Raw genomic sequence first — 23,900 nt, forward strand, 5'->3', positions numbered from 1 at the left:
ATAGACTCCATGATCCACACAACCAGGATCTACAGCAGTGGCATTCGGGCTGGAGAAATGTAGTCGGATGGTGACAAAGAGGGGCAAGGTAGTCCATACTGAAGGGGTCTCACTCCCTGAAGGAACAATAGCAGACATTGAAAACAGCTACATGTACCTCGGTATACCACAAGCCAATGGCAACCTTGAACTAGCAACAAGGAAAGCGGCTACGATCCAATACCGGTTTCGTTGGGCACCGCATGTCTGGGCAGGGCGCCATTCCCTTACCTGCGAAAGTGCAGGTAAGGGAACACCCGGCCACAATTAAGGCTCTGCAGGAGTTTTTGGGCATGGTTAATTGTTATAATCAGTTCCTTCCTCGCGCAGCTCACCTCCTGCAACCCCTCTCCGGCGCCTTGAGAAATAAGAAGGCTAAGTATCCCGTCGAGTAGTCTCCGCAACCGGCACAGTCCTTTCAACAAGCCAAGGACGCCCTCGCGAGTGCAACTCTTCTGGCCCACCCGATCTCAATCGCACAAGTACCTTGGACTACCGATGCGTCTGATTTTTCCGTAAGGGCGGTGGTCGAGCAGCTTGTGGAGAACAACTGGCAGCCCCTTGCATTTTTCAGTCGGAAGCTGCAAGATAACAAACGCAAGTATAGTGTTTTCGACAGAGAGTTGTTCGCACTCTATAATGCGACGCACCATTTTCGTTTCCTCCTCGAGGGCCGCCGTTTCACCGACTATGTGGATCATGGACCACTCACTGTGGTCGGACCGACAGCAATGGTGCAGAGCAGCCATTTCAGACTCCACAACAGACATTCGGCATGTGGCTGGAAAATGTAACCTTGTGGCTGATTGCTTGTCACGCGTGATCGTATGTCCAGTCCAGCTCGGGGTGGATTTTTCAGAGATTGCTGCTGCCCAATCTGAGGATCCGGACATCCACGAACTCAAGGCGGCAGGCACGGCCCTGAAGCTTGAGGAGGTGGCACTGTGTGAAGGGAGTCCCGCTCTCCTCTGCGAAGTGTCTACGGATCTCTCTGTCTCTCCCTCCCTCCCTCTGTCCCTCACACACACACACACACACACACACACACACACACACACACACGGACGCACACACATACACGCACACAAACAAGCACACACACAGCACAAGCTGAATAGTTTTGGAACAGCTAACACACTTTTGGAAGGATCACACTCAGACATGAGGTTTGGTGTCTGGACTGGAGATCCAGGTATCTTTTCAAGTTTCCTTTTGACTCTTCTGGCCTCCTCACCTTTCCACGTTGGAGCCAACCAGCAGGACCAAGTCAAGAAAAGAGAATATTACATAGCTGCTGTGGAAATCGACTGGAACTACAATGGCAATGACACACACAGGTCGGTGGACACATTTTTCCACTTCACAATGTTTTTAATTATTGCAAGTGAACGTTCAAAACAGACCACATCCTGTTCTGTGATAGTGACAATTGGTTGTGTATATATAGTCATTTCATATAGTCATTTCAAAGTTGTCCCCTCTCTAATTAGACAATTTAAATCATAAGCATAATACCCAAGATGAACACTGTAATAAAGTGAAATAAAACGTCTCACCTTTAGATAGACATGAGGCAGTCATTACAGAGTGACACTGTCACCCAGAGCCAATTTACAATGTTTTGAAACCTCATGTTCTATGGTTGTTATCACACTCCGCTTTGATACTACTGTTTCACTCCTGTGGTCACAACACAAAGACCAAAAAAGGGTGTAATAAAAAGGGAAATATTTGTTTCAAGACTTGATGTTGAGTATAGGTTTTCATCTTGTCTTTCAAATGTATATACATTTTGTAAAAAAACACACACAAAAATAACATTCACTAATGTGATGTTTCTTTTTTCAATAAAAAAAATCTTAGGAGTGAAAGACACAAGTCAATTATTTTCCAAAAATAATTAAAGAACCAAAATTGACAAACGTCATACCAAGATGATAATTTGACAAAATATCGATCACATTGCAATGAAATGAAATTAATATTCCAATCTGACTGAAATCCACAAATCAAAATTAAAAACTGTGGAAATATTAAAACAAATCACACTGATCCTCTTTGCCATCAACTGCACTAGTCCATTCAGATGCTTACTGTACTGAAGTACCACAACATTTCCTTTATCATTATAGTTTGATTGACATTGGGGAGATTAGAATCCCTTGAGAATTCCAGTCCATCTCCCGTTGCATGTGTTTGAGTTTAGAAGTTCCAGTGCATTGGCAATTAGACGTATTCATGCAGTTCCTCATAGTCGATCATTTCATCAACCTCTTAGAGTCAATCATAGCATCTTGTATCAATGATTGTAAGTGATGGCAACAATACAAACTGTCCTGGTTGTACAGTATTGTGAGATTCCCTTCACTGTCGCCGATGCCATATCTTTTGTTGATACCGCATATGGGGGTCAGCGTGGCTTTTCTCCACTGAGGTTTTTTATTTATCTCTTCATGATTTTTATTATTCAGGTTCAATCCCACGTACAAGAAAGTGGTTTTCCGGGAGTATGAGAAAGGCTTCACACGGGCTAAGGTTCATCACCCCTCATTAGGTAATATACTGTACTGTATATACATATTCAAATGGAAATGTTATGTTTAGGTCATTGTATTCACATCACAGAATCTCAAACTTCCAGGTAAATCGCTTGCACTGAAGTCAATTCACAATGAAATGTGTGTATCATGTTGTTTTAAAATAACAACCTACTGTATCTTAACTAGATATCACAATAAGTCATTACTTACATGTAGATTGCTGTATCATATTTTTACTGAATTTAGGGGGGGGGGGGGGGGCTCTGAGGCCCTAGATACACGAATAGGGTAAGGTGAATGTATAATAATTAATTTAATTTTTCCATGCCGGCAGGTTTGCTTGGGCCCACTTTAAGGGCCGAGGAGAATGAGACTATCGTGGTCACTTTCCGAAATATGGCGTCAGAACCACACAACCTCCACCCACACGGCATTGCTTATGGGAAGAACTCTGAGGGTGAGTTCCTGTTGAACCAAACTTTGGTTGACCACTATGACGTGCGTGTGTGAGCAGGTGTGTGCATTTGTGTGCGGGCTGGTCATGATATTGGTCATGGTACTAAAAAACATGCAGAGTGGATCAGCACAACAAACAAAGTTGTTTGTCTAGTTTTAAAATATTAACCCGTGCAGAGAGATGATCAAATGGAGCAGTACTGAAGTCCAACATGAGGCTGCCTCAGCAAACACTCAAATGGAGGATCTACCGGAGAGGAAATGAAACCTAACATGATTTCATGGAAGGAAGTGTATATGCGAGGCATTCCAGAATTATGAAAGCTGTAGAAAGAACATTGAGTAAAATGATATGGGCATATTTTTCCAGTTAAACTTAACTGTAAAATGTTTGCTGTGACCCAAGTACAGTGATCCCTCGCTACTTCGCGGTTCACTTATCGTGGCTTCAGTCCATCGTGGATTTTTTTTCAGGATATTTTTATCTTATTTTTTTATTAATGGCATGCAAATGTGTAAACAAAGTAAAAGAAAAAACACTACAAACAACACTGCAAACAAAGCAGAATAAAATCAAACACACTGGCTTTGAACAGCTCATGGACCATTCTGCTTCTAGAAAGTGGGCCATGTCGGTTTATAAAAATCTTCTTGCTAAAAAAAAAGAGTGCCAACAACTACCGATAACAATGTTCTCTAAGAGAAAGACTCCCTCAGTAGAAAAAACGGAGTCAGGACGAATAGGCGCAGCAGAAAAATACTGTTTTACAACACCGTTCTTTAAACTATTCAAAAAGAGGCTTTATCTCCCGCGATAAACGAGGGTTCACTGTAATGCCAATGTTATGGTTGGACAGTGATCTGGCCTTGTGAGGTAAATCTGTCTCGTTTAAGAATGAGTTATCTGACTAAAATTGTTTCAGTTCCATCGCTCAGTATTGCTGATTCTGAAGGGCATGGGTTGATTAGATTGATATGACAGCACATCAAGGGTGTTATGTGAAAAATAACAAATCAAATGAAAAAAAATCTACAAACTGCATACACGTACCGGAAGGCCATATATTAGAATTTTACATTGACAAGGGTCTCGTCGCAAACCGTATGGAGAGTGGATTGTTGGATTCTAATTCTTGTATCTCTTCTGGTTCGGAGTTTTATGATGAAATACCAGCTGGGACCATAGATGGTGAACAGAAAAAAAAACACTTTATTCTCGTAAACAATAGAAGAACATCTCTAGTCGGAACGGGAAGCCAACAGAGCAAAGCTCGCCCCTTTAACCTAGTTTTATCACACAGCAGCGATGACATCATCTCGACCAAGCCTATCAGCAACGGGAAGGGGTTAGGAGAACATTAGACACTTAAAATGAATACTTGTTGCATCCTATTGATCCAACAAGTTATCTAATAAGCTACATACATCCATGCCAAATAGTCCATGCCAAATAGTTAATGGTCAAATGATTTCAGAGAATAATATTGGATTGGATTGGATTTGCCTTTATTAGTCTCGCAGTGGAGACATTTACATTTCACAGCAGCAAAGTTATGAAAGGAATGAAAGTAGAAAAACAAAATACAGGAGCTGTTGGAAAGACAGCCACTCTCGCGGCGGCGTCTTGAAGTCAAAAGAACAAAAAAAACTAAATAACGAATAACATGACAACACAAAAAACAGCTTAAGCACTTTCTGTACCCTCTTAGTTACACAAAGCGGTTCCACATGAAAGAGGAGTGGATCAAAGCGTCTCTTCACCAGTGGATCAGGGACATCATGGTGGAATGTGCCCGTCGACTAAAAGCAAACACGCAGCTGTAGCATCCATTGACGAAGAGATTGTCTCACATCTCCTGTCCCACATAAATCCACTTCAATTCCAAGCCGCGACAGAAATTGCCAAATGGAAGTTCGTTTAGCAATTTGCAAACGAACGTTCGTTTGGAAATTTGCATACTCGCACGGCAGCCAATCAGAAGCCTGTTTCATGCTTCGGACTATACCGTGACTGTAAAGTGGACTTGAGAGTTTTGAAAGGCGCTTAGAAAGACCAGTCCACATGGCCTTTAGCAGACAACGCAACGCAAATATTGCATCGTGCACCATGACGACAAACGACAAATGGAGCAAAATCTTCAACAAGGGATATTTACCATAAATTAAGCAAGGGAGCATTTGTGGTAGGTACTTCCTTAATAAAAAAATCCTTTATACTTCGCAACATTTTTTTTTTTTTTTTGCGATTAGTCATCTTATTGTGTTTGAAGTTGTGACAAATGGGGCAGGCAACTTTATGGCTGGGCAGGGAACTTTTCAGAGTTGTCTGCCCTGGCGTCCGCTAACTTTTTGTCATGAGTTTCAGACACTGACATTACATGCAGTATATTGTATTCATACATATTCAACTAAACATGTCTGAAAAATTGAAAAGCATTTAACAATCGTTGTATTCTGTGTTTCTTTATACAGTAGGGCCTCAGTTTACGAACACCTTGCCTTACAAAATTTTCAGTTTACGAACGTTAAATTTATGAAAATGAAACCTTGGATTAAGCACTACTTTTCGCGTTACACACTCTCCACTACTATTGGACAGAACATGGGACTCGAAGTGGATGCAGATGACATCGAGGAGCTTGTTGCTGACCATAATGAGGTCCTCAACACAAAGGATTTGATTTGCCTTCAAGATGACAATCAGAAGCAAGCCATTCAGGAGTTGTCATCTGAGGGCGAGGAGGAGGAGATGGCTGCTAAGTGGAATGATGTGCAGGCTTTTATTGAACAGTTCCATCCAGAAAAGACTGTGGCTATGAGAATCATACACATGATGAATGATAATGTGATGCCTCAGTTTCGTAAGACCTGGCAAGTCAGAAAGCAACAGGTGTCAATTAAGAGCCATCAACGACCATCAAACATGTAAATAAAGTGACTTTATTATATAGTGCAGTGTATTTCTTTCATTACAATACAATAGCACATTTATTATACATAGAATAAGGTATGTTGTGTGTAGTTTTAAGGCTTATTTAGTTGAAATTATATTTTATGGAGACCTGGGAACGGATTATTCTCATTTTAATGGTTTCCTATGGGAAATTAATTTTTGGGATACACACTTTTCGCCTTACACACTCTGTCTGGGAACCTATTAAGTTCGTAAGCCAAGGCCCCACTGTATTTGCCACGACACCCTAACTTAATTGGAGTTTGTTTTTTTACGTCGTTGTTACTGATGGCTTTAATTCCAGCATAGCAGGCCTTATAGGCCTCACACTCAACTAAACACTGTTCTAGTCAAAAGTCAAAGTAAAAGTCAGCTTTATTGTCAAATATGCTAATATGCATGACATACAGCACAGATGAAAATAATGTCCTCTCGGACCGAGCGTGCAAGGCACTTATACTGTGGCTAAAAAATACAATACATACAATTGACAACAGACAATACATGTAATTTCTGAATGCAAAGTGCGGTAGTGACATATGTAAAGTGAGGTAGTGACGTATGTAAAGAGAGGTAGTGTCGTATATAAAGGGACGTAATATAGTAGTGCAAAAACAAACAACAACAAAAAGGGTTGAAGTGAGGCCTTGCAGAAAAAAAACGAGAAAGAGTACAGCATGTACTCAGAGTTCGGTTAGTGTGGCAGTGGGAAGGGGCAGGGGGGGCTGGGCTGGGAAGGAGTTGAGTTTCCTGACTGCCTGGTGGCAGAAACTGTCCTTGAGCCTGCTGGTCTTGGCTCGGAGACTCTGCAGTCTCCTACCCGATGGCAGCAGGCTGAAGAGGCTGTGGAAGGGTTGGGTGGGATCGCCAGCGGTCCTAATGGCTCTGCGGGTGAGGCGGGTGTTGTAAATGTCCTGAAGGGATGGGGGGGAGACACCGATGATCTTCTCTAAATTGATAAGTGGAAAAGTATGAAGTGTGGAGTGGTAACAGTGACATGACTATATTTCAGGAGCTCAGTACTTTGACAACACCTCTCTAAAAGAAAAGGAGGATGACGTGGTTAAACCTGGCAATGAGCATGTATACTACTGGGAGGTGACACCTGACATCTCGCCCAAACCTGATGACCCCACCTGCCTCACCTACTCGTACATCTCCCACATGAATTTGGTGGAGGACTTCAACTCTGGCCTCATTGGCGCTCTGCTCATCTGCAAAAATGGTTAGAACATTTGACTTTTGAAGGGAACGTACAATATTGATATGGATGGCATGTTTGTTGCAGGGACCTTGGACAAGTCAGACATGCCATTTGGTGTCAAACGAGAGTTGGTCCTACTCTTTGGGGTCTTTGACGAGCGAGAAAGTATCTATAAGCCAAAGGACAACTCCTTAGACCACGTCCACCACACCATTAATGGCTATACCAAGGGAGTGCTGCCTGGTAAGACATACAGGTCCTAATCTATCTATCTATCTATCTATCTATCTATCTATCTATCTATCTATCTATCTATCTATCTATCTATCTATCTATCTATCTATCTATCTATCTATCTATCTATCCATCCATCCATCCATCCATCCATCCATCCATCCATCCATCCATCCATCCATCCATCCATCTATCTATCTATCTATCTATCTATCTATCTATCTATCTATCTATCTATCTATCTATCTATCTATCTATCTATCTATCTATCTATCTATCTATCTATCTATCCATCCATCCATCCATCCATATATAAAACATAACAACATAAATTATGTGGAAAAACACAATCCAGATTGTTCTCAAATCATCTTAACTCAAATCAACAAAACTGTGTTTACAACCAAATGGTTTGACCAAATATTGAATGTCAGCAATGTGCTTGTTTTGCAGGTTTGAGCGTATGCGCATATTCGTCTGTGAGTCTTTACCTGCTGGCCATGAGCACTGAGCCGGAGCTGTTCTCGGTGCACATCACAGGGCAGGTGCTGCAGCACATGCGCCACAAGGTGTCATCCCTGGGTCTCATCAGTGCCTCCTCGACCACCGCCAGCATGGTGCCTGTGCACATTGGCCGCTGGATGATATCATCGCACGTGCTCAAGCATATTGAAGGTCAATACACGCAGCAACATCAATCATCTTCGAGTGACATTGCCTTGACAAACAAACATATTGTAGAGGGCATGCATGCCTTCTTGGATGTCAAAGAATGTGAGGGCATTCAAGCACCCCGGCGGAGGATGACCCTCGAGCAAAGGCGCGAAAGCAGGGAGTGGACATATTACATCGCTGCTGAGGAGGTCGTCTGGGACTATGCACCCAATATGCCAGAATACATTGACAAGTATGACATCGCTACTTATCAATCATTTTAGTTACATGATCGATTCCCTATTGCTCTGAAGATGAACACCCTAAGTGTGTTTAATTCAAGAATCATTATAATGGGCTGTATTATTAGTGAAGGCCAAGGCTTATCTGATAGACCTCTATCTCCTGATATTTGTATTTAGGAGCTATAAGCTCCAGTACCTGCAGCAGTCACCAACCCGCATTGGAAGGAAATACAAGAAGGTCAGGTACACATTGTACAATGAGTCTTTCACAGAGCGTATTGAGAGCATGCAGAGGAAAAGTGAGCTTGGCATTTTGGGCCCGGTAATAAGAGCGCAAGTCAGAGACGTCATCAAGGTAAGACCAGCTTCAGGAGAACGACAGCATTAAATCAACTGACCTAAATTATCCATTTACAGATTGTATTCAAGAACATGGCCTCCAGGCCATACAGCATCTATCCACATGGACTAACAATCGAAAAGTCAGAAGAGGGCATGAACTACCCAGAAGGAGGTAGTCGACTTCTCTTTACACATTAAAAGTGAAACTCTTCTGAAACAACTCTGACACAAACGTGTCTGTGATTTTAAGGCAACAAGACACATGCTGTCCAGCCGGGCGAGACGTTCACGTATGTTTGGCGAGTGGCCGAGGAGGACGGGCCTCTGAAAGGAGACTCCAGGTGTCTGACACGAATGTACCACAGCGCCGTGGACACGCCACGCGACATTGCCTCAGGTCTGATCGGACCGCTCCTCATCTGCAAGAGCCAGTCACTCAATGTCAGGAATGTGCAGGTAAAATTAATAGTACAGTGAGACCTCAACTTACAAACTTAATTGGTTCCCAGACAGAGTGTGTAAGGTGAAAAGTGTGTATCTAAAAAAAAATTCCCATAGGAAACCATTAAAATGGGAATAATCTGTTCCCGGGTTTCCATAAAATATACTTTTCAACTAAATAAGCCTTAAAGCTACACACAACCTACCTTATCCTATGTATAATAAATGTGATATTGTATTGTAATGAAATAAATACACTGCATTGTATCATAAAGTCACTTTATTTACATTTGTGATGGTCATTGATGGCTTGATGGAATGGTGTTGGAGGTCGAAGGTCAAAGGGACTTGCTGTTTGGAAAGAGAGGAACATTACATGAGGACTGTAATTAAAGAAATAAACTGTGCTGTAAAATAACCTTTTTGATGGTCGTTGATATCTTATGGAAGGAGAGTCACCTTCCATAAGGACTGTTGGTAACTTAACCTCTGGTGTGGCTTCTCTTCTTTTTTCTTTGGAGACTCCTCATCATTTTTGCTGATTAAAACCCTCTTAATTGACACCTGTTGCTTTCTGACTTGTCATCATGTTGATGATTGTCATAGCCACAGTCTTTTCTGGATGGAACTGCACATCATTCCACATTGCCAACATTGCCTTTATGAGCTCACTTGATGCTGCAGCCATGTCGTCCTCCTCCCCCTCAGATGTTCTCGAAGCAAGCCTTTAAAATCCTCAATAAGCGCCGAACTTCCAGGTTGGCGCATGACGATATCGGCGTGAATTAGCCGTGCTTTCTTGCATAAAATAGGTTTACTCACGCTGTCACCGGATAGCTGCTTTTTGTTAATCCAAATTAACAGAAGTTCTTCAACTTCTTCGATTGCCCAAGACTGTCGCTTTGAGAGCACGGAAACACCTTTAGCAACACACACACCTTCAATGGCTTTTTTCTTGCGAAGGATGGTAGCAATGGTTGATTTAGCATAGCCGTGCTCGCCCACTGAATCACACAAACGCACACCTCGTTTGTGTGTTTCAATTATCTCCTTCTTCTCAGCGACAGTGATTTTATTTTGTTTCTTCTTGGGCTGAACACTAGCCTGTGGTGGGGTTTTTTTTCGGTGCCATAATCGTAAAATTATCTGCAAAAAGCTCCGAGGCGATCGACGTGTGCATTCAATGAGAAGGGGTGTGGAAAGGACTGCCGGCTGGAGCGCTGTTCGGTTGCCGAAGATCACTCCGCCAGAGCCGAAGGTCGTGTACTTTGGTGTTCTTCCGCAGAAGATTATGTCTACACACTTTCGCCGAAGTGTGTAATATGAAAATAGTTCTTATTATAAGGCTTAATTTTCATAAATTTGACATTCGTAAGACGAACAGTTCGGAATATAAGGTGTTCGTAAGTTGAGGTCTCACTGTATAAACCCACTTTTCACTGTTCGTCAAAATATTGAAGTGTGAATATATCGACTGTGAAACTAATAAAGGTTAATCTAATCCCATCTGAATTCAACACCTTTGTTAATGACTTTCAGGAGAAATGAGAAATGCATTTCAGGAGAAATGCATGGATGCATGGCGGTAACATTTATTAACCCCTACACAAAAACTGAGTGAATACACTGAAGTGACAGAGAGAGAGAGATTCCTCAAATTCAGGTGTTAAGTGTAAGCAGAGATGAAATCCAATCAGAGAACCACCCAAAGGAAAGCAGGGTTCCTCCGTCGTGTCTCAGGCAATTGTTTTGAAAATCTGACCATGCATTTTATACAGTATATGGAAGTTTTAAAATATGTAATTCATTTAAGTTTGCACCCTATAATGTGGTGTATCTTATATTTGAAAAGGTTTTAAAATGTGTCATTCATTGAAAGTGTGCCTTATAGTCCAGAGAATGCAGTACCAGACAGGGTGTACAGTGGAGCTACATTCACTACAGTGCTATGATTAATCGACAGAGGATTAAGAAACAGCTTCGACATATCATGGGATTTTCCTGAGTGGAATTTAAATGTCCCCCACATGCTTGAATTCCTTTTTTCCTCCTGTGACTCCTAACAAAAGTGTAAGAATCAATACCAGCCAGTTCCATTGACAAGGTGCAAATACGACGTGATCTGGATTGTTTCTACTATCTCTAAGCCAGTAGAAATAATACTTTCTGTTTCCTTGTTTTCATACCTAGTCCTTTCTGTGGCCACTGTTGGATGTTCAAAGCCCAAAGAAAGATCATAATTTCCTGTTATAAAGCATCATCTAACCCAGGGGTGGGCAAACTTTTTGACTCGCGGGCCGCATTGGGTTCTAAAATTTGACAGAGGGGCCGGGCCAGGAGCATTTGGAGGGAGTGTTTGGGCCGGAAATACTCCGAACAAGTTATGTCCATAATTTATAAAATCACTTCAAATGACTTCGACTGAGCGTATTTTACAAAGATTCCACAGCATATAGCTATAGTTTACGTTTTAAGACTTGCGCTGAATATATGAAGTCTTGTTTTCGAGTTGATGACGATCCCCATGTGACGTCACGTTTGGACCGCCCTGACCGAGAAAGCGACATACAATGCATTTTGGGTACTTTGTTTAGTCTGAAAACTTCGTGTTAATCCGTGTTGATGGCGAAATTAGAAGGAAAACACATAAATAACGCCATGGTGAATCGTTGTGTGTTGCACCAAGACAACTATTTGATATTCGCTGACACAAATTCCCAGCTGACAAATCAGCCCATTTCCAACGGAGCTTGGGCGCAATCTTCTGCTTTTTCTGGGTGCTACATTGCTGTCATTGACGGCTCGAATTGATATGGGAGGACTCCTAGAATCAATTGCAAACATTTATGCTTTCCTCTTCAGAAGAACAAGAACAAGAAAACATTTTCTCCGAATCTGAAGCCATTGTTTTGATTCTCGAGAAACCTTCTGAAACTGGCCATTTCCGGATTCATTTTGAAGTCATTTTTATTGGTGTTTTTCATTTAACTAAAAATATCAGCCTGCCTGATTTGGGTATTTTAGATGCTATAAAACGTTTTTCTGATGTCAGTGGGAAACAAAAACAAAAAATGGTGCCGGTTGTCCTTTAAATGTAGTATGTACAAACCTCATAGCACAGTAAAAACACTACAACCCAATTTATTAACTGTCTTTCAAATGTGAAAAATATCCCTGATCAGTTAATAAATTTGTCTCAAGGAATATGCAAGATATGGCATTTACAAACTATTTCGCAGATACTTGGAGGAGGAAATGGAAATAGATTAAAATAACATATGCACTGTGATTTATCAAGATTGCGTCTGTTTTTAAGTTTCCATCGAAGGGGCAAAGAAATCAACATTTATTGAAAAATGGAATCACTTTCAACATTCAAAACATATTATTACACAACGAAATATTCAAGCTCAATAATACCTACTTGTGTTAAATTCCGCCAAATCATAGATGGTTTGTCCTGACCGCGCGCTCAACAAACTCCTCACTGACGCTCTCGCCTTCACGCGCTAACAAAACACGTGTACCGTCGCCGAGCACACAAACATAGACTACCTGCAGTTGAAATTTGCATACTCGGCTCGGCAGCCAATCAGAAGCCTGCTTCTTTCTTCCGGACTTTCGCAAGCGTTACAAAGTCGTGCAATTGCATGTCATTTTCCAAAATAGATGCACAGAACCTCAAACTAGAAGAAAGATTCAAAAGAAGCTAACAACATATGTGACGCTACAAAACGTAAATTTACATTAAACCGTGACTGTAAAGTGTACATGAGACTTATGAAAGGGGCTTAGTGGCTCGTAGGAATCAATGCAAACGTTGCATTGTGCACCACAATGACAATCGACTACTGTAGCAAAATTTACAGCCATGCGCATTTGCCGTAAATTAAGCAAGGCAGCATTTGTAGTTGGTGCATTCTTGATTAAAAAAAAAACTTTATACTTTGCGACAATGTTTCTTAATGGGATTGGTCTCATTTTGCTTCAAGTTGGGAAAAATGGGGCAGGCAACTTTTCAGTTATCTGCCCTGTTGTTTGCTAGCTTTTTGTCATGAGTTTTAGACACTGTTTGTACTATAATTTGGGCAAGTTCGGCGGGCCGGATTGAAAAGCCTAACGGGCCGTATGTGGCCCGCGGGCCGTAGTTTGCCCATGCCTGATCTAACCCAACTAAAGAGTATTGCTTGATCATCTACATTTATAAAACTCGCAACAGTTGTGAAACTACTGACAAATGATTATTGTACAACAGGTCAAATCAGACAAAGAGCAACAGGCCATGTTTGCTGTGTTTGATGAAAACAAGAGCTGGTACCTGGAGGACAACATCCGGCAGTTCTGTGATCGATCTCAAGTCAACATGGCAGACGCCAGCTTTTACAAGTCCAATGTCATGCACTGTACGTAAACCTATAATCGGACTGGAAATGCATGCAGTTAGTTGAATCACGTTTTTGATCCAACAGCTATCAATGGCTATGTGTATGAGAGCGGGGCGCTCTTGGGCTTCTGCAATGGTGAAGTGGCAACATGGCACGTGTCCAGCATTGGCGCGCAGGACTACATTCAGACGGCAACGGTCTACGGCCATACATTTGAACTGAATAACCGCATGGAAGACATCCTTAGCCTCTACCCAATGACCGGCGATACCATTACAATGAGGATGGAAAACATTGGTTTGTTGACATATTATATACAATATTATATTATAATTTGAAGTGAATCTATTTCTTTATATTTTTACAACCAGGTGATTGGCTTCTGGCATCGCTGAATTCACACGAGACTACCAAAGGGATGCGCTTGAAGTTCCGAGATGTCGAGTGCTTCCGTGACCACCACTATGAGTACACCGACTACGAAGATCCGGGAAAATTGGAATTTGATATGTGGAATCTCCAGACTAAAAAGGAAATAATTAATAAGAAGGAGGAGGAAATGACAAAGCCAAAAGAGCCTACCCCAAGTACAATGGCGACTGATGATGAAACGCTGATGTTTGCCAGTGAGCTAGGCCTCAGGTCACTGAAGAATCAAACTTCAGTGGACAGTGTGGAGAAGCTTGACTTGTCTTTCCTTGACTATGATGCTGATGGAAAATCGACAATAAGAACAAAGAACTCAATATACATAAGTACAAACGTGTCACAAGATGGGTTGGCTCCAAGTAGTGATAATGAAAGCGCTTCCAAGATGGAGAAAGCAACATTTTGTAACACAACAGCTTCATTAAAGTCAGAGAACATATCAACCAAAGCGAGCAATCCGACGGCACCAACTCTTGCAAAGTCAGAATTAGAAGGTGAAAATATAACCATAACAGTTAATAATCTGACCTCTCAGTGCTTGGAGGAGAAATCAAAAGTACAACTAACACAAGGGGGCGTGTTTTCCTACTCTGACATGAGCAATCAGAACAGCACTGCAGTTGATGCTGTCCACAGAGTCGATGCAACGAATGGCTTTGAGTATGAACCTCTGAACTCAACAAAGGGTACCAGTTCTATTCTTCAGAAGTCAAATGATACATCTCCCCTGAACAAAACACGGATCTCAGGTATCCCGCAGCCCATTGATGGTCTCACATCAGCGGATTTCAATGATTCAGAAAGCAGTGAGGACGTGTTTATATACCTCAACCAAAACCACACAGTAGTGATTAAAACCACCTCAAAGAAGACTAACAGTCACAACTGGACATACGATGGGACCACCAAAAAGGTACCAATGGAAATTCCAGACCAAGTGGTGAAATACATGAAGGAAACTCCGAAACCCAAAAAGACAACAAAAATCAAGAGGGTGAACATCCGACAGTGGCCACAGAAGGGACAAGGTATGAAAACAAGGAAGCGGAAAATATACAAGCCGGAGGTTTCAAGCGGTTTACCTCTCTCTCCTCGTGGATTTAACCCGAACATGACCCCAAGGGGGTCACGCCCCACTTCGCCGGGAGCCATCTCAGATGATCCACAGCTCATTAACATGCCTGTGGTCATTGGTGTGCCTAGGCCAGATTTCAGTGACTATGAGTTTTATGTCCCAGGAAACGAGCCTGATCATTTATCTTTAGATAGGCAGGATTTGAATGCAGACGAATATGAGTATGTCAACTACAAAGATCCCTACACCACTCATCAAGACATCAAGAATTTCAACATTGAGGAGACAGCTAAATACTACAGAAAGCACTCGGGGCCGAATTTCAAGATGTACTTCATTGCTGCAGAAGAGGTTGAGTGGGACTATGCTGGCAGTGGACAGAGGTAAACTCAGAATAGTCAATTTTCAATACAAGTAAAATAATTCAAATCTATTTTCAACAGAAGGCAGGAAAGATCACACCACAATAGCCGGAACACTAAGTTTAAGAAAGTGGTATTCCGAGGTTATACAGATGGGCTCTTCAAAACTCCCGAAATCCGTGGTGAGAAGGAACAGCATCTTGGTATCCTGGGTCCCGTCATCAAGGCGGAGTATGGACAGAGCATCATGGTAAGATAAACACAATGTGGTTGTTCTTGTTTTGTAATGTATTCTTTAAAACTGGTTATTGTTCAATATATGATTATTCTGTCTGCAGGTGGTGTTCAAAAATAAAGCCAATCGTCCATTCTCCTTACACCCGAACGGGGTTTCCTATACCAAATGGACAGAAGGTCTGTCCTATGAGGATAGTTCCAAACCCTGGTACAGAGATGATAATGAAGTTCCACCCAATGGCAACTTCACATATGTCTGGAAAGTTCCACTAAGGCCTGCACATAGGCCACATGAGCCTCACTGTCAGACATGGACTTATTATTCTGGTGTTAATCCAGTGAGTACTTCCAAGTGCATGAGTTGGTCCTGGAGGAAGGGGTGATTGGTTGTGGAGCGAAGATTGAGTTCCCTTCAGTGATTGTCTGTGTGTTGGTGAATTGTGAATTAACTGGCAAACATTCAAGATATTTCATTTGCATAAGTGTTGAACTGACAGCAGATAACCTGCTATAGAAAATGTTTGAAATACGTAGATGGTAGATGGACTGATGGCTGGTTGGCTGGGTAGATGGACGGATGGACGGATGGATGGATGGATGGATGGATGGATGGATGGATGGATGGATGGATGGACGGGCAGTATGACAAAGTTTGAACACGTATTTCTCTTTAGGAAAAGGATATCAATTCTGGATTGATTGGACCTTTGTTGGTGTGTCCAGTGGGCACTTTCCAAAATGTGACAAACACAAGGGAGTTTGCGCTGCTTTTCATGACATTTGATGAGTCGCAGAGCTGGTACTATGATGAGAACCGCGAGCTAATGCAGCGCAAAAGACGAAGAGGAGTTCTGGATCCCATCCTGAAAGAGACCTTTAAGTTCCATTGTAATCATGTTTCCCACAATGTTTGTCATTGGGCCACCAACCCAATCCTCAATTTGATGTAAACCATATGAGAACCTGAAATGTCAATGTATGATATTTCTACAGCCATCAATGGTCTTACTTATAGCCTTAAGGGGCTAAGGATGTATACGAACCAGCTCGTCCGGTGGCACCTGATCAACATGGGATCTCCCAAAGATTTCCAGAGCATTCACTTCCATGGGCAAACATTCCTCCACACAACAACCACCAGCAACAGACATGCAGTCTATCCACTGCTTCCCGGTACAAAACATCTTCCTCGCTAGCGTGGGGATCATACAAGTTGAGTGATCACTTTTATGTTCAGGAAGCTTCGCTACCCTGGAGATGAACGCCTCAAAGCCTGGCCTTTGGCAGCTGGAGACAGAAATTGCCGTCAACCAGCAGCGAGGGATGCAAACTCTCTTCTTAGTCCTTGACAGCGGTACGAGCTACTCACCAAGTTCAACCTCATCCAGTACTTTCAATGTGGTTCATCATTTGTGACATGGTTGTTTCATGTGCTCGAAAAGACTGCTTCCACCCTCTGGGCTTGCAATCGGGCAGTGTGAAAGACGAACAGATCACGGCCAACAACAGCCGAGGTAGTCACACGCCAATGATCTTCAGCAATCGGTTAAAAAAAAAAAAAGACAGGATCTTACATTGTTTCCAACTTTCAAGGATACTGGCTGCCACATCTTGCCAGGTTGAACAATAAAGGCAAATACAATGCATGGAGCACAGATCAGAGCAATAGTTTCATTCAGGTATGCCCAAAGGTTTCTGATCCATGTAGCTAGAATTTGTTACTTGCCTGTCCTCTGCTGGCATATAGGTGGATTTTCAGCGTCCCGTGGTGATCAGTCAGGTGGCCACGCAAGGAGCCAAGCAGATCTTCCAATCCCAATTCGTCACAAATTATTCCATATCCTACAGCAACGACCGCAGGAACTGGATCCTCTACAAGGGAGATAGCAAATACCCAATAAAGGTCAGAAGGGTTTGAAATACTCTATTACTTACCATTTTACCATGATTCATACGCCAGCAAAAGCTGACTAAAGATGGAGATTTAAAGGACAACCGACACAATTGTTTTTTGTTACCTAACTGAAAAAAGTCCTATCAGAAAAAAAAGTTTTATAGCATCTAAAATCCCCAAAACATGCAGGCTGATATTTTTAGTCAAACGCAAAACACCAATAAAAATGACTTAAAGTTGCCAAAAACTGCCACTGATGAGCTCAAAACTGTAGAGATTCTAAAGGTCCCGCCCCCAGTTGGTGACGTCACATCAGGAAACTCCTTCACAAACTGCCTTGCTCCAGAATCAAAACAATGGCTTCAGAGAGAGTTCAGATTCGGAAAAAAAGATCCTTTCTTGTTACTCATCAGTTATGAATATGATTGAAATAGTTCTGAAGAGGAAAGCATAAGTGTTTGTGATCAATTAAAGAAGTCCTTCCGCATCAATTCGGGCCGTAAGCGATGAAACTGGTGAAGAACATGACATATGAAGCATATATGAAGCTCCGTGAATAAGCAATATAGCATCAACTTGGGTGATATGTGGCATATAAGGACATGAATAACAAATACTAAGCTACAAGATGTCAACATCAATGCAGATTGTTTACTGGTTGTGCATGCAAAACATTGTTTAAACTTTCAAGATGAAGAGTTACGAACTTTCGTATAAATGACGGTTATCCATCGCTAACTTCGGTTAGCTTAAAGAGTTTGATGTTTCACTTTATTTGTAAGTAGGTTCGTTGTCAGATCTTCCAGGCAGATGATGCGCAGAGCTTGATCGTAGCGTGGAGTCGAGCAAGTCGTGCTGTGAAACTCCGTGCGATGCTGAGCAGGTCTCTGCGAGCGATGTGTCTGTCTGGGTCTGAGTCCGAGATGAGTCTGAGACGATTTTGCCCCGTGGTTCGCCCAATTTCTCTGCTCCACACTGGCTACTTATATACCCTTGGCACACGTGTGACGCCACAGGGCTCCCCTCCTGGATCCGAAGTCGGTGAAAGCGATGAAGGAAAAAGACATAAAAACAAAAGTCATTCTGCGACATGGTGAGGCCAGGCAAGATGACGTCACCGGGCATGGCAGGCATCGGTGGGGTGGTTGCCGAGGAAGTTTTGTGGTGCCTGAAGTCGTTGTACGGGGGAGCACGGCAAAGAGTGCTCTACGACTGCCAGTCTGAGTCGATCGATGAGGGATTGTGAGGACGAAGAAGCGTGGGGTTGGTCATGCTGCCGGGCACGGACAGGCCGGTCATCGGCGACGGTGGCGATGATCGCGCTGCCATGGCGCTCTGCAGGACGCTGAGGAAGAACGCTGACGTCGGCGGCCGTGTTGGCCATGAAGCGTCTTCCCAAAGTCCCATCGTGGACATAAGCGATGTCCGACGATGTCCGATCGTGAACATATACGATGTCCGATCGTGGACATAAGCGATGTCCGACGATGTCCGATCATGGACATAAATGATGCAGCTAGTTGCAGAGTCGCCAGGTGAATTGGACGATGTTGGCCATCAGGGTGCGGCAGGTTTCACGGTGGGGTCGGGGCGCCCACGGGTGGTGGCGGCCCATCGGGAGCTCGGATCGAGGGGTCTTGCTGTGAAGATGCCGGATCACGGGAGGCTGGGAAATCTGGTTCTTTCCATTTGGAGAGTTGATTGGGCTGAGGAGGATTAGAGAAAAAAAATCCCCTTGGCTGGCTCGCCAATAAAGAGTTTGATGTTTCTCTTTATTTGTAAGTAGGTTCGTTGTCAGATCTTCCAGGCAGATGATGCGCAGAGCTTGATCGTAGCGTGGAGTCGAGCAAGTCGTGCTGTGAAACTCCGTGCGATGCTGAGCAGGTCTCTGCGAGCGATGTGTCTGTCTGGGTCTGAGTCCGAGATGAGTCTGAGACGATTCTGCCCCGTGGTTCGCCCAATCTCTCTGCTCCACGCTGGCTACTTATATACCCTTGGCACACGTGTGACGCCAGAAGCTCCTCCTTCCAGCAGCTGAATGTTTTTCCGATAGGTTTGCTCCACTATTATGACGATTGCTCTCTTTCACCACTGGAAGCAACTTTCTACCCATTGTTAGGATGAGAGCGGTTATCCAAGTGGGGATTCGCGCACTGCGGGGAGCTTCTCAGCTGACGCTCGGCTGCTCTGCTCCGTTGGAAATGCTGCATGGTTTGTCCGCTGGGAATTTGTGTAAACTTACACCTTCTTTATGCATGTTACCGCAATTGGCTGCCACACGAGTCACCATTGCATTATTTATGTAGTTTTCCTTCTAATTTCACGATCAACACAATGTTTTTAGATGAAACAAAGTACCCAAAATGCATTGTGTGTCGCTTTCTAGGTCAGGCGGGTACCATTGTGACATCACTTCGGGCATCGTCATCAACTCAAAAACATGACTTCATGAATATTCAGCGTCTTAAAAATATAGCTATATGCGGTGGAATCTTTGTAAAATGCGGTCAGTAGAAGTCATTTGAAGTGATTTTATAAATTATGGACCCAACTTGTCCGGAGGTGTCGGTTGTCCTTTAAGTAAAGTTTCCATCACACAGGATAGAAGGTTGAATGATTAAGAAGTGCAGTGCAATTGTATGTCATCATGCTTCATGTGCATTGACTATAGTCTCCTAATGCATAATAGAGGTGATATTGTTTTGCACGAAATATTAATTGTTGAAAAATACATTCCAAAAGTACCTAAAAACTTGAATTGCATTCCCAAGTTTGAGGGGGAAAAATAACTAGATTACATTACATTATTTTCCCTAATCTTTCAACCGAAAGAAATGTGTAATCCGTGGTGGATTGTTTATTCTTTTTTTTTTCATCTGGATTTTTTTTTGGGCAGTGCAACGTCAGACACAAGAAGATTTGGTCGTTGTTTCAGTTTAGGTCATGGGGAGTCACTGACTTTTCTCCCATTCAGGGACCATGTGCTCATTCTTTACAAACATGCATAAATGCTGTGTTAGACAGCAAGTATAAACTGCTCTCCTATGACAAAAGTGCATTTTCGCCTCTCAACGCTGCTGTATCACATAGGTGTTTACTGGGAACCAGGAAGCCTATGTGACACAAACAAACACGTTTTCCCCACCCGTAATTGCACGGTTTATTCGGCTCCATCCTGTGCATTGGTACAACATGCCTACAGTGCGCATGGAGTATTACGGCTGTGAGCTCGATGGTAAGATTTCAATTTAAGAGATGTCAAGATTCGAGACGCTTCGAAATGAGGTAAATGTGACTTTTGTGGTCTATAACTTCATCAGGCTGCTCAGTCCCTCTTGGGATGGAGAATGGGCTGATCGAGGACCGGCGCATCTCTGCAAGCTCTGTGAACTCCAACTGGTATTTTGGACCTTGGAGCCCTTTTTTTGCTCGTCTTAACAAACAAGGAGCTGTCAATGCATGGCAAGCAAAGGTAAGGGACATTTAGGGACATCACGACCTCAAGACGCTCAACAAATCATGACTGCTCTGTTATTGTTCATGCAGTACAGAGACATGAAGCAGTGGCTTCAGGTGGAGCTGCCGGACATCATGAAGATAACGGGCATTGTCACTCAAGGAGCCAAGTCTTTGGGGAAAGAAATGTATGTCACCACATACACTCTAAAGTACAGCGACAATGGCATCCACTGGCACGACTACACGGACGATGAAGACCGACCAGCTAAGGTAGTTCCTGTCTTATGGTGCTGGATGAAGACTAGCCCACCTACTATTTCCAACCTGCCTCTCCCTGTGTTTATGCCTAAATCCAGATCTTCTTCGGGAACTCCGAAAACAACGAACATGTCAAGAATTTCATCTACCCTCCCATTTTTTCACGTTTCATCCGAATCATCCCCAGAACCTGGATGGGTTCCATCACACTGCGGGTAGAGCTGTTAGGCTGCAACTTTGAATGACATCAATCGTCACGCGCAACACATTGCCATATGAATCAAAATATTCTGAATTTATGATAACATGTCTGAGTTTTGATTGAGCCTATCAAATTATTTTGCTTTCATTCCTTAACATAGTCTGCGAACCATAAAGAATAATGAACGGTTCTGCATATGTTGTGGTGAAATGTTACACCACTGCAAACTACAAAAATATTATGACTGAATCTTTCACAGTCCATCCGATCTTATTGTAAAAAAGAACCCCCCCCCCAAAAAAAAAAAAAAAATCGCTAAGTTGTATAAATATTTGGCATCTGGGTTATTTCTGTAAAACTACATCAAGTCATCTTTACAGTGTACCATGTATATTTTACAGCAGAGTATGTTAAAGAATACCACATATGGAGGTTTCACATGGCAAATTAAGCAATTGTTTTATGTTAAATTAATGCATATATGCTAATTAAATGTTATATTTTAATAACATTTCCATACAGTTGTCATTTTTCAACATAATGCTGCATTTCAAAATCATCACGGTGCCTTCTAAGCCATTGCATTTGTCACGTCCGCACGAGGGGACGCAACAGATCTCGGCGGACGGAAAAAAGAAGGGAACTGGAACCAAAATACTCGATGGAGACAGAGTAGTTCAAAAAGGGGTTTTACTGAGACACGCAGGGTAAAACAGAAGGTACGGCAACCGAACCGAGAGGCAGCCGAGCGGGACCAACCTGAGTACTGCGGTGTGACAGGGTCATGAGTAGATGAATACACCGGTGAAAACCGAGCGGAACCGGGTGGCTTTTATAGCCACAAGGCACAATCAGTGGGATTGGAATCAGGTGAGTGAGCCCGGAGAGCAGGGAGGGTAGTGGTGCGCACCAGGCGCCAATCAGGATGTGACAGTGCCCCCCCCCCCTCAACGGACGCCCCCTGGCGGCCCACCCGGTTTGGAGGGGTGAGCCGAGCGGAACGCTCGGGTGAGTGATGGGTCGAGGATCCAGGAGCGGGGGACCCACTGACGTTCTTCCGGCCCGTAGCCGTCCCAGTCGACCAGGTATTGCAATCCCCTTCCCATGCGCCGTCCACCATCCGGGGAGGGCGCGGGGTGCGGGTGCCAGAGCTAGGGGGCTGGTTTCCACCGGCTTGAGGAGGAATATGTGGAAGACCGGGTGGATCTTCATCGTGGGTGGCAGCCGGAGCCTAACCGAGACCCGTCTGAGGATGGCCTCGATGTGGAAGGGACCCGCGATGTCCCGGCCAACCGGAGATCCCTCATGGACAGCCACACCTCCTGCCCGACCTGGTAAACCGGTGCTTGGCGGCGATAACAATCCGCGAGGTGTTGGTTCTGGGATGCCATGCGCGACAGGGCGGCTCTGGTCTCATTCCACACTCAATGGGCCGTCTGAGGTGGTGTTAGATAGACGGGATCTCCACCTGGCCCTCCTGGGTGGGGAACAGTGGCGGCTGTTAACCACAGGCGGACATGAACGGGGACCGACCTGTGGCTGAGGAGACCAGGGTGTTGTGCGCGTATGCCACCCACGGCAAGTGGAGGGCCTACGACACTGGACAATGGAGGCACAGGCACTGTAGAGCCGCTTCCAGATCCTGGTTCTTGCGCTTCGTCTGGCCGTTGTATTGAGGGTGGTAACCAGACGACAAGCTCGCCGATGCCCCTATGGACCGACAGAAACGTTTCCATACCTTGGACATGAACTGCGGTACCCGGTCCGACACGATGTCCACCGGAATCCCGTGGAGACGGATGACGTGGTTAACCAGGACCTGAGCCGTCTCGATGGCAGACGGCAACCTGATTAACAGAATGAAGTGGGCCGACTTGCAGAAGCGGTCCACCACAGTGAGGGCGACCGTCTTGCCACGGGAAGGGGGAGGCCCGTGAAGAAGTCCAGGGAGATATGGGACCAGGGTCGGGAGGGGACTGGTAGTGGATGGAGAAGTCCCGCCGGAGGTTCATGGGAGACCTTCCCATGGGCACAGGTGGGGCATGCCTTCACGTAGTCCGCGACGTCCCTCCTGTAGTCCGGCCACCAGAACCGCTGGGCGATGAGGTTGATCGTCCTGTTGACCCCAGGGTGACAAGCGACCCTGGATGCGTTTCCCCAGTGCAGCACCTCGGCGAGTGGTGAGGGGGGGACGGCTAGGCGATCCACCAGGCAACCCTTGGGAACCGGGTTACCAACTTGGGCCTCTTGAACCCTCTTTTCCACCTCCCACCGAAGGACGCCCATGATGTGGTACGCCGGGAGGATGTTGCCGATGACCTTCTCCTTCTCTGCCGGCTCATGAATGCGAGATAGGGCGTCCGGTTTCGTGTTTTGCGAACCGGGGCAGTAGGTGAGGGTGAAATTAAAGTGGGTCAGGACCAGTGCCCACCGGGCCTGGCGCGAATTAAGTCTCTTGGCGGATCGAATGGCGGCCAGGTTTTTGTGATCA

At 44.1% G+C, this 23,900-nt stretch overlaps 1 protein-coding gene across 2 annotated transcripts; it reads left to right on the forward strand.

Annotated features, from left to right (window-relative positions):
• Positions 1 to 1,134: 1,134 nt before the first annotated feature.
• On the forward strand, positions 1,135 to 21,920 carry f5 (coagulation factor V). Of its 2 annotated transcripts, none has more exons than XM_089002201.1 (25): positions 1,135 to 1,376; positions 2,511 to 2,593; positions 2,914 to 3,036; positions 7,001 to 7,213; positions 7,277 to 7,435; positions 7,880 to 8,101; positions 8,168 to 8,333; positions 8,503 to 8,680; positions 8,743 to 8,839; positions 8,918 to 9,123; positions 13,364 to 13,511; positions 13,578 to 13,790; positions 13,865 to 15,380; positions 15,444 to 15,609; positions 15,698 to 15,934; positions 16,271 to 16,484; positions 16,590 to 16,769; positions 16,834 to 16,950; positions 17,039 to 17,110; positions 17,190 to 17,275; positions 17,344 to 17,499; positions 20,581 to 20,725; positions 20,811 to 20,962; positions 21,037 to 21,219; positions 21,306 to 21,920. In XM_089002201.1, exons 1-25 carry the CDS (start codon positions 1,201 to 1,203, stop codon positions 21,450 to 21,452), a joined length of 5,355 nt encoding a protein of 1,784 aa, XP_088858327.1. In that variant the 5' UTR covers positions 1,135 to 1,200; the 3' UTR covers positions 21,453 to 21,920. The 2 variants fall into 2 exon arrangements, with proteins under 2 accessions (XP_088858327.1, XP_088858326.1); XM_089002200.1 differs by having other exon boundaries at positions 1,136 to 1,376; positions 15,441 to 15,609.
• The last annotated feature ends 1,980 nt before the right edge of the window (positions 21,921 to 23,900 follow it).

This window comes from Hippocampus bargibanti, linkage group LG08, assembly GCF_051943395.1.
Source record: "Hippocampus bargibanti isolate YZ-2025 linkage group LG08, ASM5194339v1, whole genome shotgun sequence".
Taxonomy (NCBI): domain Eukaryota; kingdom Metazoa; phylum Chordata; class Actinopteri; order Syngnathiformes; family Syngnathidae; genus Hippocampus; species Hippocampus bargibanti.

Bases quoted from the DNA above. Each gene is read 5' to 3' on its own strand.
- f5 (XM_089002200.1), top strand. From the start codon at position 1,201: ATGAGGTTTGGTGTCTGGACTGGAGATCCAGGTATCTTTTCAAGTTTC. The intron at 9,124-13,363 runs GTAAAATTAATA...ATTGTACAACAG, and splicing joins TCAATGTCAGGAATGTGCAG to GTCAAATCAGACAAAGAGCA. The intron at 16,951-17,038 runs GTACGAGCTACT...GTGCTCGAAAAG, and splicing joins CTTCTTAGTCCTTGACAGCG to ACTGCTTCCACCCTCTGGGC.